The sequence below is a fragment of the Aethina tumida genome, chromosome 1 (assembly GCF_024364675.1).
Source record: "Aethina tumida isolate Nest 87 chromosome 1, icAetTumi1.1, whole genome shotgun sequence".
Taxonomy (NCBI): Eukaryota; Metazoa; Arthropoda; class Insecta; order Coleoptera; family Nitidulidae; genus Aethina; species Aethina tumida.
The window spans coordinates 51,980,740-51,998,366 of NC_065435.1; the positions used below are offsets into that span (position 1 = coordinate 51,980,740).

Consider the following 17,627-nt stretch of genomic DNA (forward strand, 5'->3'; position numbering starts at 1 on the left):
GTCCAAGCTGTTATTTCCGGGTGTCTCCGAGCTTGCAAAAGCAAAAAGCTCTCTTGTACTGATGTAGTTATCCTACTGTGGCCTAGATGTCTTTCTTTTATGTCATTATATTCATTGTAACGTCTCCACAGATGTGTTCATTTGACGAACCACTTCACGTTGTGATGATCCACCCTCTATCATCCAAATTGATCTTAATTTTTGTTTGTCAGTTAGATGGTGTAATTTTATTCAATTTTTCTAGGTGTTCCCTATGTATATTTTATAGGTTCTAAGATGTATCAAAGAAATCAATTTTTCTTTTTAATTTACCTAAGATACACATTTAAGATATTTCATTATTTTTCGTGAAAATATTTACCATATGTTTTATCATATTCTTGTAGTATTTCTGAAAGTAAAGTGGTGAAGTGTAAAATATAAAACTCTTTAACTTCAATTTGGCTTAACAGAAATCGATAAACTTCATCAAAAGGTTTTTTTGTTCTATCTTCTATGTTTTTGAGCACTCTATAAAATTGACAAATTTTGTTATCTTTCAGAGTCCTTTCAAAGATTTTCTAAATTATCAGTTCAGAGCCTCAACATAATTCTCACCCTTAACAATGTGACCAACCAATTTCATTCGAGTTATCAAAACTTCGAGTCATCGAATTCAATTGTACATTTTACTAATATTTTTGGAATGATAAATTCGTTTGAGAAAATAATCTATAGATTTGAAAATTGCATTTTTCTTTATAAACATTCAATTTCCAATTTATTCCTCATCACAATACCTATATATATTCCTAGAATTGGAACCAATAAAGTCAAAATAGAGACGACTAGTTCAACATTTCGATACGGAAAATCACAGTAGTATTGTATTTTATAAGAAAAATTTTTATTCACGTAAGTATATATATATGAAAAATTTTAAAGTGAATTTTATGAACTAAATTGTATTACATCTGAAATTTGCACACGTATTGCTGTTTAAATTTCACTGTTTTATTTGTGTTAGAAGTGCCAATACATAAAATAAATGTACTCTTGATTTGCTAATTTACAAGGAAATAATAAAATATTTTCAAATCTTGGACACGAGAATGTACGTTTGATTTCAATTACGTAGATTTTTTTCCCTTGCCGTGTATTTAGTTTTAGATAAATTAATTATTTGAGTTAACTCCTTTCCAAGTGAAGAACTTGATTGTATTCGCACCATTGCCCCGCAACTTAAGATTAATGAGGGTCCATGAGATATACGAAAACTCTCAGATAGAAAACTATTTAATATGGTACACTAATCTAGAAACTTTTTAGATTTACTTGGTTTTGCAAAAAGAAATTCGTGTCCGAATTAAATGCGATTTGAGAAAGACATTAATATTCACGTGTATTAGGATTAATCTAAGTGATTTATTATAACTTGTATAAACTGATTATACTAATACGAATGAACGGATTATGTTATAACTCTCAACATCCCTTCCTTCCTTGTAATACCATCGAACGTTCCTCTCACAAAAGTTACGCAAACAAAAATTTTAAGTCTTGCATGTGGTTTTAAATCGATTATTAATTAATAAAAGTGTTAAGTTTATTAATAATTTTAAATGAAATCAACCCTTCCTTACTTTAAAGTGCCGTTTCAGCATGGCGCTAAAATTAATTCTAATTGCAAGATCGATTACATTTTTTACTGTAACAGGTTTGAAATCCCTGTTATCCATCGACGTAATATTTTTCAATAAGCATTTAGATGACAGGCTTTCCGACTCAAATGACACAAAAAATTCGGGGATCATGTTAACTGATTCAATCTCATCGAATTGGCGTAAACCCTTCCGTCGATCTCCCGTAAAATGCATATGTATGTTTACGAAATGCCTCGGATGTAACGACTTTAGATTTCATTTTTAAAAAATCGCCACGATTTGAAAATTATTAAGTGGAAATTTATTTTATTACATAAATAATTTAGGGATGTCAGCGACAGCACTAACACATTTTGCGGAACAATGGGTTGGACAGACCATTAGTTTACTGTTCACTTTTTCTGCAGTAAATCCTAGCAACCACGTCGATTAAAAACAAAGGTTTGATTATGACACACCATTATGCAGAATATCAACTCATAAAAATCACCTCATCAATTAATTTTTTTGATGTTCAATTTTACCTGTGCCTTTTCACAGTTAAATTTATTTTTATCGTTCAATTTTTTTTTAACTGTCGAGTATTCAAATCTGTTACAAAGTATTTTTAATATAATTTATTTCATTTTTGAACTAAAATTTACAGACAATATATTAGTTATGGGAAAAAGTAATAATTCCGATAGAACATGCAGAGGATACGCTGAAACATCAACTTTGAACCAATCAATCTCTAATACTCTATAGGTCAATATACCACAAGAAGATATGCAGGAAAAGTTGGACACACAATGTACTAACTTTTTGGTACAATAGTGGTCATTATTATAGCAGCTTCAACATTTTTTCAAAATTTTAACTATAATTCTTTTATCTAATGTAAACTGTTAAAACAAAACTAATTTACTAACAATATTTCTATTCTATACAATGCCGAATTTGGTATAAACGTAATCCTCCTGTTTTCTATTCAGTTGATATCTAGACATTGAGACGGGCAAGATGAAACATCGATGCTTTGGTCTTTTAATCAATACGTCACAATTTTTTATTTACAATTGGGATCTTTAAGAGTATTACTTCTTCAATATATATATAAACAAATATAACATATCTCTGTATATAAATTGGTCAGATGAATTGTAGCATAATTGAAAGGCCATCTAAAAAAATTGACTATTTTTTTTAACTTCCGACACTGAAAAATCTAAAATGCTCGCCAAAGATGTGCTCTTAAATTTAATAGGACGGTCCTCCTCATCTGTGTTCCATTTCTTCTTCAGTCCCATATGGCAAAATCCATATCTCACTATTATTTGGTTGTATAGAAAATTTCCATTTACATTTTTTGAGGGAAATTGAACGCTATGCAAAAATACCTTTTACAATTTTTTCATAACTCTTACAGTTTAGAAGATTTCGGTGATCAAAGTTTTAAGAATTTAACAAAAATTTCTTTTTCACTTCTAAATTTTATAAAATTTCTAAATATTATAAACGCAACATATATCATAGTGTTCAATTCTTCAATGTTTGTCCTCCGATATTTTCTAAACGGAAAAAATGGAAAACAGATATGAGGAGAACCTTCTTATTAAAATTAAGGGCTCATTTTTGGAAAGCATTTTTTAAAGGTGCCTAGAAACCAATTTTTCAGTGTTGGAAGAAAAATAGTCGATTTTTTTGATCCAGTGGGTATAAAATATTTTTTATGTAGTTTTTTCCCTGTAGGATGTTTAGAGTAAGCAGAACCATCCACTAACCGTCTTCTCACAGTCTTTGAACTAACTTCAGTAAGTTCAATTTCCTCCAAGTTGACTTTAATTTCAGCTGGCTGGAAGATTGTATTGTTTTTTGACATTCGAATTATTCAAAATTCGATAATTTTTTCCAGGTTTTTCGTAGCATAGAAAACAATTGACTTATTTGGCCGTAAACTCTTAGTCATATATTCCTGTTTTTCTCGGTTTTGGTAACGCTGGATTGTAATGTTTCTTACAGTTTCACTTCGACCAATGATTAAATAATTATAAGATCTGAAAGATCACTAATAAATAATCGATTAAACTTTATAGATATCTATGAAAGACCATAAAGTAAAAATTTGCTATAATTTTTATCCATTGAAAAATTAAAAATTAGGCAATTTTTAAAAGAATGTAATTAGATTGACCAGTAATAATAAACAAAAAAACAATATTGGTACTGGCATCCAATTCAAGTAGTATTTCATTTTTTAAATATATTTTAATAAGTTGCTATAATTATGGCCATTACTGTATGTATAAATTTGATCAAAAATAATAATTGCTGATTTATGTTAAATTTATTGCGCAATATATATTTTTACTAAATATTTTATTTTTTTACGGCAATTAACATGGATTAATTTATATTTTTTTTACAAATTTTTTGCTTATATTATGTGTTATTTTATTAAATTTAATAATAATAATAATTATGATATATTAGAATACCTAACCTAACCTATATAGTTCAACAATATAATACCCAACTATACGACATAATATGAATACATGTCACAATAAATTGCATTCAGCCAACCAAAAGGCCTAAAAACATTATTCCTGTGGTTTGGCTAAACGAGAAAAATGAGTATGAATATTTATGTATGTATACCAAAAAATATTTTTTACGACTATTAATAATTTTTAGACGCAGTATAAAAAAATGAAAATGTCAATTAACGACAGGATTAAATGGGAGCACTATTTAGATATTTTATTAGTTAAAATATATACAAAAAGTACACGACTTTGCTTTTTCAATTTTAAATAAAAATTTGATGGTACGTGTCCCTATTTTAATTTCACGTAATTTGTGATACTTTAATTTTCATGATGGTATGCAAAAAATTCCGAAATCATGGCCAATGCGAAGGTGTAAATGTGTACATTTCACATTACACGAAACAAATTTGGAAGTGTTTACTTGAACATTATTGTAGTAAAGATTTTTTGTCGATATTTGCTGGTTAAGTTAAGCCACAGAATTGTCTGTCATTGAATTATGTATTTAATTAAAAATTAAGGACGTGCACCTGTTTCTTGAGAATAAATTTACAACACTTTACATCATAAAAACCAGAAGACGAACTAAAATTAAATTTGAAACTCGATTGAAATTGAACCGTGCTAATCTCAATTAAGCCAGAACAATATTTTCGTGAAGATCCCTCTTGTTTTGTCTTCATTATTTCGGATGCATAAAAAACCGTTCTAACTGTAAACAGTTTTGTGGCGAAAAAAAATTCTCAAACTTAATTAAGCGAAAATAATTATATTGTGAAAATTCGCCCGGCATCTCCCCAGTGTTTATAAAAGGGCGTCTATGATTTCATGGGTTTTAATGGACTAAACTTACGGTACGGATCCTATTAAAAGTTTAATGTAAATCAGACTTCGACGGACAACCATTCCCCGGCAGAAAACTTTTTAGGAATATGGAGGTTTATGGAACTTTAAAAGAAATATTTTATCACGTCGATTCACACTATTTACTTGGGAATATTTTATAGTTATCAGTGTTATCGGTACCTGCCATATACTATTTTTACTCGAAAACTGATAATTTATTACTGATACGAAATGCAACATCGGCATGCTATTAAATTCATCGAGCAGTGTTTTACCGTACATTAATTCTGTAACGCATGGTCGATGGATATTCGCGTTGGCACGTTTTAGAATTGATGATATATATTTTCATGTTTACTCACCCATTGTCGTAAACAAAATTATCACGCACACATGAAAGTAAACTAAAAATGAATTTAATTAAGAGACCACTGTTTTAAAATTTCTAAATACACATTGACTTTTATTGTCGACGCTTTCGTGAAAGCTCTCCTGCGGAAATTTTAAATTTCCAACGGAAAACGAAACAAATACACACGTATCCAGCAATAACATTTTTTATGTACCTCTTATACAAAGCGAAAATCGATTAAAGGGGTACAAATTGGTCTGGGTTTTAATCTAAATTGTCGTCAATTCGTAGACTGAAAATTATTAGATTTGCACAGATGTTTGAATACTTTTAACAAACAGGCGCATGTTATTAAAATACCGTTTGATCATTCAATGATCGGCGAAATCCCATTAATTTTTAAAGAATCAAAATGTCCTTGCAAAAAATCACTGTCGTATGTTTGTGTTGCAAATAAATAAAGTTAACCAAACTGGAAATCAAGTTTACCTACACCGAAGCAAAAAAAAAAAAAAAAATTCAATACACATGAAAAGCAGTTTTATGCTTCGCGTAAAACTGCGGCGACAGTCAAATACTTGCGAAGTGCGGTTTCCAATACGTAAATGAGACAGTTTTAAACATTCCGCAGCGCTAACAGACTTCGAACGACTTTCAATCTCGTTCGGCTTCAAAACGCTTACAAGTTCTTCACAATTGAATTGATATGGAGTTTTTATGAATTAAAAAAAAAGATTCTTTTTTAGGTCAATACCAAATTTATTTCAGACTTGTAAAACGCAAAGTTGAACGGCAGACGCATGCGACAATGTATCCCGAATATAAAATATCATTTTCCCTGCCTCCAGTTGTCATTCCAGGGCACTTTTTTTTTGTAAATTATTTCACCGTTTTTACGTGTGATCTTAGGAAGATTTATGATTTTGTTCCGTGTCTTGGAATGAATGGGTCTTTTGTGGGAAAATTGATGAATGGGTTTCGTTTAGCTTATGTCTTTTAATTACAATTAAACCGTTCCGAAAACAATATTGCTCTTAAGAAACGGCGGCATTGTACGCAATAATGGCTCCTGAAAAGTAATTACCTGTTGGGTACTTGACATGCTTTCATTGTTGTCGAATAGGGGTGTGACTGAGCATAAAGTCCTTCCCATCATTGAATATGCGAAAGTCATTATAAGACCTGAAACAAAACCCCCAACAACGTGTTATTTCCAAAAAATAAATAAATAAAAAAAAATCTTTTAGTTACCTGGGATGACAAACATAAACACAAACCATATGATGCCCATTGTTTGTTTGTGCGGACTGTTCTCAGCTTCGACGCAAATGGTGTAAGTGACGTAAGTGATGTTGGGTATTTCTATTGACTCGTAAACAACCATGTCGATGAATGGGTAAAATAGTGCCATGGACGAGAACCATATTAAAACGATGACTACTATGGTGGTGGTTTTGTTGAAGGAGCGATGGAAGAAACCAAAAGGTCTTGTTATAGCAAGGTAACGATCAATAGCCATCGCTGTTATCGTGAATATACTTGAAGCAACTGATATACCTGAAAGAGAATGTTTATTTTTATTTATAAAATTTAATATTATATTTGGTATCTTAAGCAAACTATAAACAAATATTGGATAAATATACTCTTTAGAAGTGGATAATTTGAAATATTTCAAAAGCCAGAATACCAGTATTATATTGCAACAAGTATATAATTAAAATAATTTTTGTAATCTTCTGTATAAATTAAACAAAGTTGCATCAGTGATAAAACTAATATCACCAAATTTCTGGGAACATTAATAAAACAAAATTAATTAAAATGAACAAAAAGCAGAAAATTAACCTCTACTTTTTTCTAATGAGTACTTGCTCGGTAGTCCCTTGTTCCACTCTCTTCAAAATTAGTAAACGAATAAATTCTTGATCCGTAGCTCGTCATTAGCAAACTCCTCTAAATTTTTAGGCTGGTGGTTTCGAGCGTAAATTTGTTTTTGAAGACAGTCCCATATTTGTTCAATTGTATTGCAGTTTGATGAACAAAGAGGTTACTGAATTCATGAAGGAAGTAATTCATGATTTTGCTTTTTTTTTATTTATGTGTCGCCTACAGACACTAAATATGGTCCAAATTCTTTGGTAAATGAAATAGTAATTGATTCAACTACCAACTCCGTGGGTGTCTCTAAAGAAATTTCACCCCACACAGTTAGAGTCAAGTTTAATAAAGAGTGTCGAAAACGACTTCTGAATCTAAGACGAGGTTCACACAACCTTCTTCTGATGACTTACAGTGATTCTAACGTCTGCATGAAAACCTGAATGTAGAAGATGAGTGATTTCATATAGTAGAAATAATCAGAAAATGGTGTTACCTGGTAATGGCTATAACTATTCCAAACGCGATTTATCATATTACTACATCTTGTGAGGCATATACATTTGGGCTACTTAATGTTGACTCAGATTGCCATGTTCCAAAATTGCAAATATATTATTGAGATATTTTATGGTGCCGAATAAAATATATTCACATCCACAAAATGCCTTTTTTCGAAATAAAAATTTTACAAGAAATTGTATGTTGTTTATTTTTGTATCCAATAAATATATAAAAATTAAAAGAAAGCTGCAAATATACAAATAATAAAACTGTTAAAATAATATATATTAAAAATATTTTTAAATCTATTTAATCTAGGAAAGTAAAATAATCCACAACTTGCCATGTAATTTTGGAACAGTATCATGTTTATTATAACAAAATGTGTAAAAGTATTTCTTGTAAAAATTGTGTAAATTGGTTTTTATACAATTTTTTACGTTAAAATTGCAAAATTATTGATGAAAATCATTATATAACATCCAATAAATAACTTGTGGCATTTCTCTTATTTTCCTAGAACTGTTAATTACTGTTAAAAGTTGCGTAATTATTAGTCAGAATTCATTCATTAGTTTATTATTAATTTCATCGAATTGATAAATCTAATTGTTATTTTGTTTTGTTTATCAATAGTAAAATAATTACAAAACAATTATTTTATTCCATTGTATATATTTATTAATTTTAGCATACACTCATAATAATACTATTTACAGTAACGAATAATTATTGTCATTTAAAGCAAATTAAACGTCTATTTATTACCTAAATTTTAATTGAAACAAACAATTATTAATATTTGTGTACAGCTTTATGAAAACATTAATTTAAAGTTTTTATAAAAATTCGTTAATTAAAATTGTTTAAAATCATGTGCCATTTCAATAAAAATAAAAAAAAAGGATTTAAAAATATTTATTTCATGCTTAAATGAATCATCTCAGCACTAGTTAACTCCAAACTGTATCACGTATACGTAGTACGAATATTAGGTACAGCGGCAATTTTCCATTTCAGCCGCACTCCAGCCGAGGTTTATTTGAGACCATTAACTTTTATTACTTACACTCCGATAGAAGAACCGCATTCTCCAACACTTTCTCGCAGAAAGAAAAAAAAATATATTTTTTTCGTATATTTCAACTTATCTCGACCTAAAACTCCCGGTGACGTTCGACTGTCGTATATTATCCGCAGGAAATATTCAAACGCGTGAATATTACTAAAAGGAGAATTTTCATTTCCATTTTCCGAACGCCAACCACTATAACAGTCGGACCACGCTGCAGAAATATTTTTGTTTGATATATTAGAATTGACGAGCGATATGTAGACAGAGATCTATCACGATGCGAGTGTATGAAAATATGTAAATTCCGGTCAAGCAAAGATGTTTCTGGAACATTTTTGTTTAGAGTTTTTCGAATTTTACTACTATTTTAATTGTTTTTTATAAATCACTTAACATCGTATTCGGATCTTCTAGTCCCACTGACAGATTTTAAGGTTACTCTCTCATTTTTTAAAATTTCTACTTAGCCTACTTTATTTAATTGGACATTATCTAAATATTCTTCTTGGACCACTTTAACAACCTTTAACTCATCAATAATTGAAGTAACTTTTTTTATTAGCACAGTATATTATATTTAATACTTGTCATGATTATTATTACCTCTAACTCGCCTGTAATTGAAGTAACATTATTTTTATTAGCACAGTATTTTATATTTAATACCTGTTATGGTTATTATTAGAATAATAATAAAAAATAATTGTAGTATTTGAAATATTTAGATGCGTTGTCAGAGACAAACCAGTAGAAATTGCTAAGAGTTTACTGCGAAATAAGTCAATCGTTTTCCGTATTATTAAAAAATTTAAAGAAACCGAGCAAGTGGTGGATGGAAAAATACCAGGCTAATTGGAGAAACTTCAAAGAAAATTGATAACTGGATAATTCGAATGTCAAAAAAATCAATTCTTATCGTTAACTCAAATTAAAGCCAACCTGGGGGACTAAAATTAGCTCAAGGACTGTCAGTAAATGCTTAATGCGTGGGGGTTTGTTTGGCCCCAGTCCTGCAAAGAAATCTTTGCTTTCTACTAAGAATGTGAATATCACATTTCGATTTGTTCAGGACCACGTCGAGCAGGCCACAGGAAAGTGGAGACTGATGATAGTCTTTAGTGATGAGCCTAGATTTAATTTTATTAAAAATGAGGACCCTCCTTATGTTATATGTCTCACAGGGACGAGATTACATAAAAAGTTTATTATATCCGCTGTGAAACACGGTGGTGCTTCAATTATGGTAAGTGGATGCTTCCCTACTTCTGACGTAGGCCCCCTAGGATGCAGGGTACGATTTATTTATTATGTACATAGATATATTAAACAATAACTTGCTTCCAATATATTGGAGAGCTTTGTTTCAACATGATAACAAATTAGGGCTCAAACATCTGAACACCCTGTATATCTATGGTTCTATCCGAAAATGAATTATATTCTGATTATTTAATTAAAAGAAATTAATTTACTTTCGAGAGATTCAATAAAAGAGTGGTTCCAATTTTTTTTGTTAAATTCATCGGACCGCAGAAAATTTATTTCACAGTTCAAATATGTTACAGTGGCTGGTTTTTAATTATACGTACGGTGAGTAGGTTTTCGAATTTATTCCTGTTAGATGTACAAACAAACAGATCTACATTACTAATACAGTTTTGTATTTTTTTTGTTTTTTTTTTTTTGAAAATTAGAGGCGTGTAAATTAATTGACTTTTAATAAAGTTTTCAGTTATTTATCTTTAAAATAAATGTATTTAAAATTTTTAAAAACTGCGAATTCTTTTGGGTTTCAACAAGAAAACCATTTGTGTGTATTTTAAGTTGTAGTTTTATAATTTTAGGCTATTTTTTAATGCTAGGTAAAAATGAAACTACAGTATCGGACAAAATTAGCTACTTTCTTTTAGTTTAAATACTAAACAATATACATATACTTACCAGACTGATTTTTGTTCCATTAAATAATAAAATACACATATATAAATTATGTTATTTATTGACGAAAAATGTTAGGTTAACGATGATATAAAAAAATAAAACCAGAAAATTTTTATCGCAACAAAATAAGAGCGACCCTTCATAAAAATTAAAAAAATAATAAATAAATTCTATGTAAATTGCCTAATATTCAATATTTCATACAGTATCTCCTATTGGCGTCCTCATATCTTTTTGTTATTATTGTTCCAAGCATTTTTGATTTGTTCGAACAAATTTGCTTTATTTGTGATGCAATTTTCTCTAATATTCTTCTTATCCACAATCTCCCACAAGTTTCCTACTGGATTAAGATCGGGAGATTGAGCTGGCCACTTAAGATATTGATTCTTTAATAAGCTCGGCAGTGTGTTTGGGGTCATTTTCATGCTGAAATATAAATTTTAACGGCATTTCTCATTCACAATAGGATAGCATCACATCTAATATGTTACGATACACAAAATCTATTTTGTCTTCTATTTTGTGAATCGGGCCCATACCGTAAGCGGCAACACATTTTCAAACCATAACACTCGCACCTTCATATTTAATAGTTATAACATATTTTCGATGAAGTCTACTATTTATAGGGCGATGAACAAACTGTTCACCATTACTAAATTAAAATATTAAAATTTGATTCGTCCGAAAATATTAGTTTATCAAATCTCTTGCTGTCCAGTTCCGATGCCTATGAGCGAAAAGAAGTCTCGCTTCTAAATTCTTTTTTGAAAAGGCGGAGTTTTTTTTTTAATGGAAGTCTTCCTGACAGTCCTGTCTCCTCTAACCGACACTGAATTGTCCTGGAAATAATTGGTTTATCTCCTAATCTCTTAAAATTTGAGTTGAGGACATCTTTGGATTATTCCTAATAAGCATTTATGAGACGATCAAATGCTCTGGAGGTTTTTCTGTTTTGTCCACCTAGTTTTCTATTCTCCACAGTTTAATGAACTTCATAGCTCTTAAATGTTTTTTATACCACTTGTTTTGGTATAAGAAACTGATCTTTTATAACTTTTTGCGAGTTTACTGAATTATAGACCATAATAAACTTATTTTTTAATTCCACCGACAATTGTTGACCATAAGACATTGTATGTAATGTAAAAACAATATTCATATATGAAAGATATAAGTACGACTAGAAAATACTCGAGTGGCTTTAATTTTGTCGTGCACATTTTTTGGTTGTTTAGAAATAATTGACTAAGCAATAAAATTTAATGTTAAACATTTTATTTAATATTTGAGATAGTCACTTTAATTTTGTCCGATAGTGTATATCAAGTTGAATGAAAATTCATATTATTATTATTGTTATTATTCGAATAATCAAAAATCTTCACATACAAATTCAAAGGAACAGAAAGAAGGAAGAGATTATTTATTATTTCAGAGTCTGATATTCTTAAATATCTTAAATCCATTTAAAAATGTTTTCATTTTAATTCTGACCCATACTTATTAATGGGCAATAGGGACATTTGATTTACACCAATTTTGAAGAATACAAAATTCAATGACATATTTAATTTGTTCATAAAAACCATGTCCTTATCATTTTCTCCTATTGTTTGACTATAAAAAATCTTATAATAGATGTGTTCCCGGAGGGAAGAAAATATATATTTTTTTGTTATACATCTATAAAGTTGTAAATGAAAAGGTCATGTGCATCACAAATATAAGCAATATCTTTTGTAAACGTTCAATATGAATTCCCCACTTTAATATACGCCATACATATATATATTTTTTATAAAACATATCTCGATATGAAAAAGAATAATAAAATTTGATCATGATTATTAAATTATTGTAAAATATCTTAGAGCATATTCTCTACATCCAATTATTGGTGAAGTTCGCGGTAACTAATATTAAATATTTGTTAATTTTAAAATCCCTTGGCTTCATTTATTTGCATACATTTGCATGCCGACGATTAATTGAAATGCAAATCCGACCCCGGCTCTATTTAGCCTTCGCCAATATACCCCAAGGATTTATAACACCGATTATGTTTTTATACGACTATGCATCTGCGTGATTCACGAAATTCCATTCGACACGAGAAAATAAATACCAGTTGATCATTTTGCTTTGCTAAGACAATAAAGCCAATAGCATAAACATATTCTTGTCTCCAATTACATTTATATTCTCATAAGATGATTGTTTAATCAAATTTAACAACTTCTTATTTCATTAATTTAATGGCTGTTTTATACACATCAATTAATTGTGCCATTTTTGAGGCCTTTAATTTATTGCTACGTGTAATTTCATCAATTTAATTGGTTAATAAATTGACGGTCGATAGAACAAGCTCTATTTTTTGCCAATTTTCTTGTCACGTTTGGTATTATACTGTCAACTTCTAAGCAAATTTTTTTTGCAATCATATACACTTTTGGTCATAATACCTGGAATTTCTTAATTTTCTATGTTTTGAAAGTTTGTACAGTAATCAATATTATTAATGTTCTAAAATATAATAGATATATTGTATACTATAATGATTAGGTATTTTGCCCACTCTGTATAGCACACCAAGAATTGTATGAAATTTAAATTTTTTGGTTGGACAAAAGCGAAGCGGAGTAAGTGGTTTAAGCTTTCCTTTATACACCTGAAAGTGTTAATTACCTCATTAAAATGGGTAAAGGCAAATTTGTTATGTAACAAAATATTAGATTTTTATAAAAGAGGTGTTAAGCAAGTGGAAATTTTGAAGCGTTTGGAGTTAACACTATTTCGCGTATAATTCAAAAATATAAAGTCAGAGGCATATTAACACCTAGTAAATCTTCAGACAGTCCACGAAAAACCACACTACGTCAGGATAAATAAATGATGCGTATTGCCAAGGCCGACCCATTCTTATCATCGGCCTAAATTTTCGCTGTTATGGATCAATGTCGGCCATCTGGGATTTCTACTAGGACTCTACATCGGAGAGTTTTGGATTCTGACTTAAAAAATTGTAGGCCAGCAAAGAAACCACTTCGCACCTAACCTAAAATTTGCCCAAGAGCACATTGGGTGGACAGTGAACGACTGGAAAAGAATTGTTTGGAGTGACGAATCCGAATTTAATCTGTTAACGGTGATGATATTATTCACGTTCGATGTCTGAAAGGTGAACGATTGAATAAAAAATACAAAAAACAAACTGTTAAACATGGAGGGGGATCTGTGATTGTACGAGGGTGTTTTTCTTCGTACGGTGTTGGTCCAATTCACCGTATAAAGGGCATAATGGATCGATTCGTTTATAGAGAATAACCTTAGTAATGTTTTAGAGCCGTATTTGTTGGTTAAGGATTGACTTTTAATTGAAAAGGTCAAAGTAATGAAGTGGTCGGTATGAAATCCCGACCTTAACCCTATTGAGAATCTATGGGAAATTCTTGAAAAATTCTGTGGGGGTTGGAATTCAATAGAACAGAGGCAAATTGTTAAATTGATTGAATCCATGATTGAGAGATGTGAAGAAGTTATAAAAGCATCAAACAAAATATTAATATGATATGATAATAACATAAGATTTTATTTGTTACAAAATAATAATAATATATAAAATAAGTATTTTGTCCAGCTATATATTTTTAAAATAATATAAAAAAATAATTGAAGCAAAAATAATAAAATGGTACGATAGTTTCGCACATATCTAGATATACTACCAAAACTATTTCAATATTCAACATATACTGTACATATTATATACAGTGTGGCTTATTTGAAAATGGAATAATACCCTCGTAAAATTTATTATTTATATAAAAAATGTCACATTTTTTATTTCAAATTCAAAACCAAGTGGGTAATATTTTGGGCATGAAATTAATCTTGTAGTATATGGAATAAACTGTCTAAAATAAAAAAAGAAATTTTTCCATAGAATTATGAATATACATAATTATTTTATGAAATTTGGTATGTATCTATTTTAGAAGGTTCTTAACCCAGTGGTGTAGTTAGATTTTTTTTTAAATTACGGAAATATGAAAAAAAAATTGAAATTTAAATTTGAGGGACTCTACGTCAGAAAATTTTCTTCATTATTGCACCTATTTTATATGTTTCCAAATTTCGACCGCCTATTTCATAAACACCTTGTATAATAAAATAATTTAATCTAAAAATAAAAATGTTGTCCGCAGTGGCGTAAAACTGGTAATAGAAATAAAAGTGAGAGTAAATAGTTATAAAGTTGTATTTTAAAATTTCGTGTCCAATATCCCCAAGTATTTTAATTTCACAAAAGAATTAAAATATATTAAATTTTTTGTCGCTTATTAAAATGTTAACAAAATACAAATAAGGCAGTTTGTCAAAAAAAAGCAAAATTAAAATTCTCCAAATTTCTGCTTTGATCCGCAAACTTCAGAAAAGAAAATGAAAATAAGTTGTTGCTTAACGATAATATTAAAAAATAATTGAATCGATTTTTTTGATAGTTAAAAAGCGTCCAAGTTTGAACGTTTAACCCATAAAAGTTTTAATTTGCTTTGCTCAACAACTTTTGGTCGTTTCATAATTCAATATTAATATTAATTTAATTTTAAAATATCATCTGTGTTATGGCTAAAACGTCTCCTTTCGTTCCATCAACGCCTCGAAACTTTAACTCACAATAAACGATCATTTATATAGGTATTGACACAATCCGGAGAAACAACGTTTTAAATGACATGACAGTAAAGCTTTAAACCCCAATTTATACATAAACTCGGAATATTCCCCGGGGATATAAATAATCAGGCACTACCCATAGACGAAATTCATTTCAACCTTATACCCGCAAAACTCAGTTACCCAATTTCATTCATCGTCTTTGTTTGTTTTATCGAAGAGTAAACTATATTGTAGCGTATGTAGCTTTGTATTTATTTCCACTCAGGTTTGTGTATAAAAATATTTAATGTAGTTTTCCACCAAGCAAAACTTTCCAGTTTCTAGTTTCTACTAATTTATATTAAACACATGAGTTCACGATACATTAATGTTAAAACATCAAAGGTAAACCACACGTGTTAGTACAAAGTTACATTCGTTTCGACAATTAAAAAATTAAAAAACTTCAAAAACTTATTATATGGGGAAACGAAATTTATAGCGTTTATATTATGTACCGGAAAAAGTAATTTACGTTTTTGGTTCACGATTTGCTTGTATAAAATTGTCGCTTATATTTTATCATTTTTTTATTAAACAGTATATATTATTTGAAAGCTTTTTTATGCTCTTTTTAACAACGCTATTCATGTTTTTACAAAATCGTTTTTGATGTTAAAAATAGTGTATTCTAGTGCTATAATTGGTCCAAATTTCGGCTTAAAGCGACAGAAGTGGTATGTCGCATTTGTGATGCATTTAGAGAATATTTTGTAATTCATGAAGTCGCACAATTTTAGTTTCGTCGATTTATAAATGGTGATGAATACATTGATGGTGGACAACGTTACGGTCGTTCCAAACGAAAAAATTAAGCAATAATTCATGTAAAATACTCATGCAACAGGTTTGGAAATAGACCCGTCATTGAACTGAAATGTATCAACCATTTGAAAGGGGTTCCACGCGATGAATATCATCAAAAAAGATGGACAAATGGATTTCACATAAAAAATGAGCCTTTTATTGATTGTATTATTGCATGCGACCAAAGATTTGTTGATTATGGCAATGCCGGATAACGGGATGAAGCTGGTAAACCTGGTAGAATATTACCTAAAAAGGGCTAATTCCAACGAAGTAAAAGGTCAAACGATCAGTGCAGCTGTCTACCGTTCACGAAAATCCTGCTCTAAAAGGAGCCACCTTAATCAAAAAAATAGACGTTGTATTTCTTCATGACAACGCAAGATCACATGTCGCATTGAACATTCAAATGAAGCGTCAGAATAATAAATGGACAGTTCTATTTTAGCCATCATATATATATTTTTCCATGTTACTATTATTTACATTTATCAATGTTTCAGTGTTTTATGTAATAAATGGTTTAATTCTGAAGAGATCAAGAGTGAAGTTGACATTTTCTTCAGTGCCAAGAACCCAGATTTTTTCTCGTATTATGTATTATCTGAGTAATAAATTGTTGATTATAATGATAATTTTGTTGAATAAATGTTGTTTTAAAAAAGGTTTTTTACTTTAAAGTTAAACATGAAAATGTAAATTACTTTTTTCAATTGTACAGGGTCCCCGAAAGGTCTTTTAGAGGTAAAAATAAATCGAGTTGCCATATCCTAACATAAAAAGTTGACAATTACAGAGACACAAGGTCTCAAAGTTAATAATTTATTTACAATTCCCTTAATTTGATAGAAACATGTCAACGTTATAAAACTTGGTATCGAGGATTTTTTGTGGTGAATAATTCAAATAAGAAATATGATATAATGGAAAGGAAACCACATACAATGTATAGAGCATTTGTAAACCATCGTAACTTGTTTGACAGTCACTGTACAAGTTCGGGAATGGCAATATTTTATTCGTCTACGGGTTGTGTTTGAAACAGGCTCGTTAATGTCGCTAGAAAGAAAAAAGCAATTAAAGGGACACATAAAATTAAAAAAAAAAATGTGATTTTTATTAATTATGCAAAATCACGTTAAACAAGTCTTTCACTTGACAATTTCTGATAGAATTCCGTACAAATATTTCAGGGATACCGTCAATATTTTATTATGTTAATGTCAAGTAGCAACATTAATGAAAATATGAAGGAAGCATGCATTTATGAAATTAATTTCGGTTTATTATTGTATCATTAAAATTTTCAAATTAATTAA

The 17,627-nt window shown here is 29.6% G+C and overlaps 1 protein-coding gene across 1 annotated transcript in view; it reads right to left on the reverse strand.

Annotated features, from left to right (window-relative positions):
- LOC109594204 (orexin receptor type 2-like) overlaps positions 1 to 17,627 on the reverse strand; it is a 58,335-nt gene that overhangs the window by 18,113 nt on the left and 22,595 nt on the right. Inside the window, exons 4-5 of the mRNA XM_020009410.2 lie at positions 6,624 to 6,929; positions 6,457 to 6,554 (exon numbers count right to left, since the gene is read on the reverse strand). Coding sequence (XP_019864969.2) covers positions 6,457 to 6,554; positions 6,624 to 6,929 — 404 coding nt within the window. The remainder of the gene's footprint in view (positions 1 to 6,456; positions 6,555 to 6,623; positions 6,930 to 17,627) is intronic.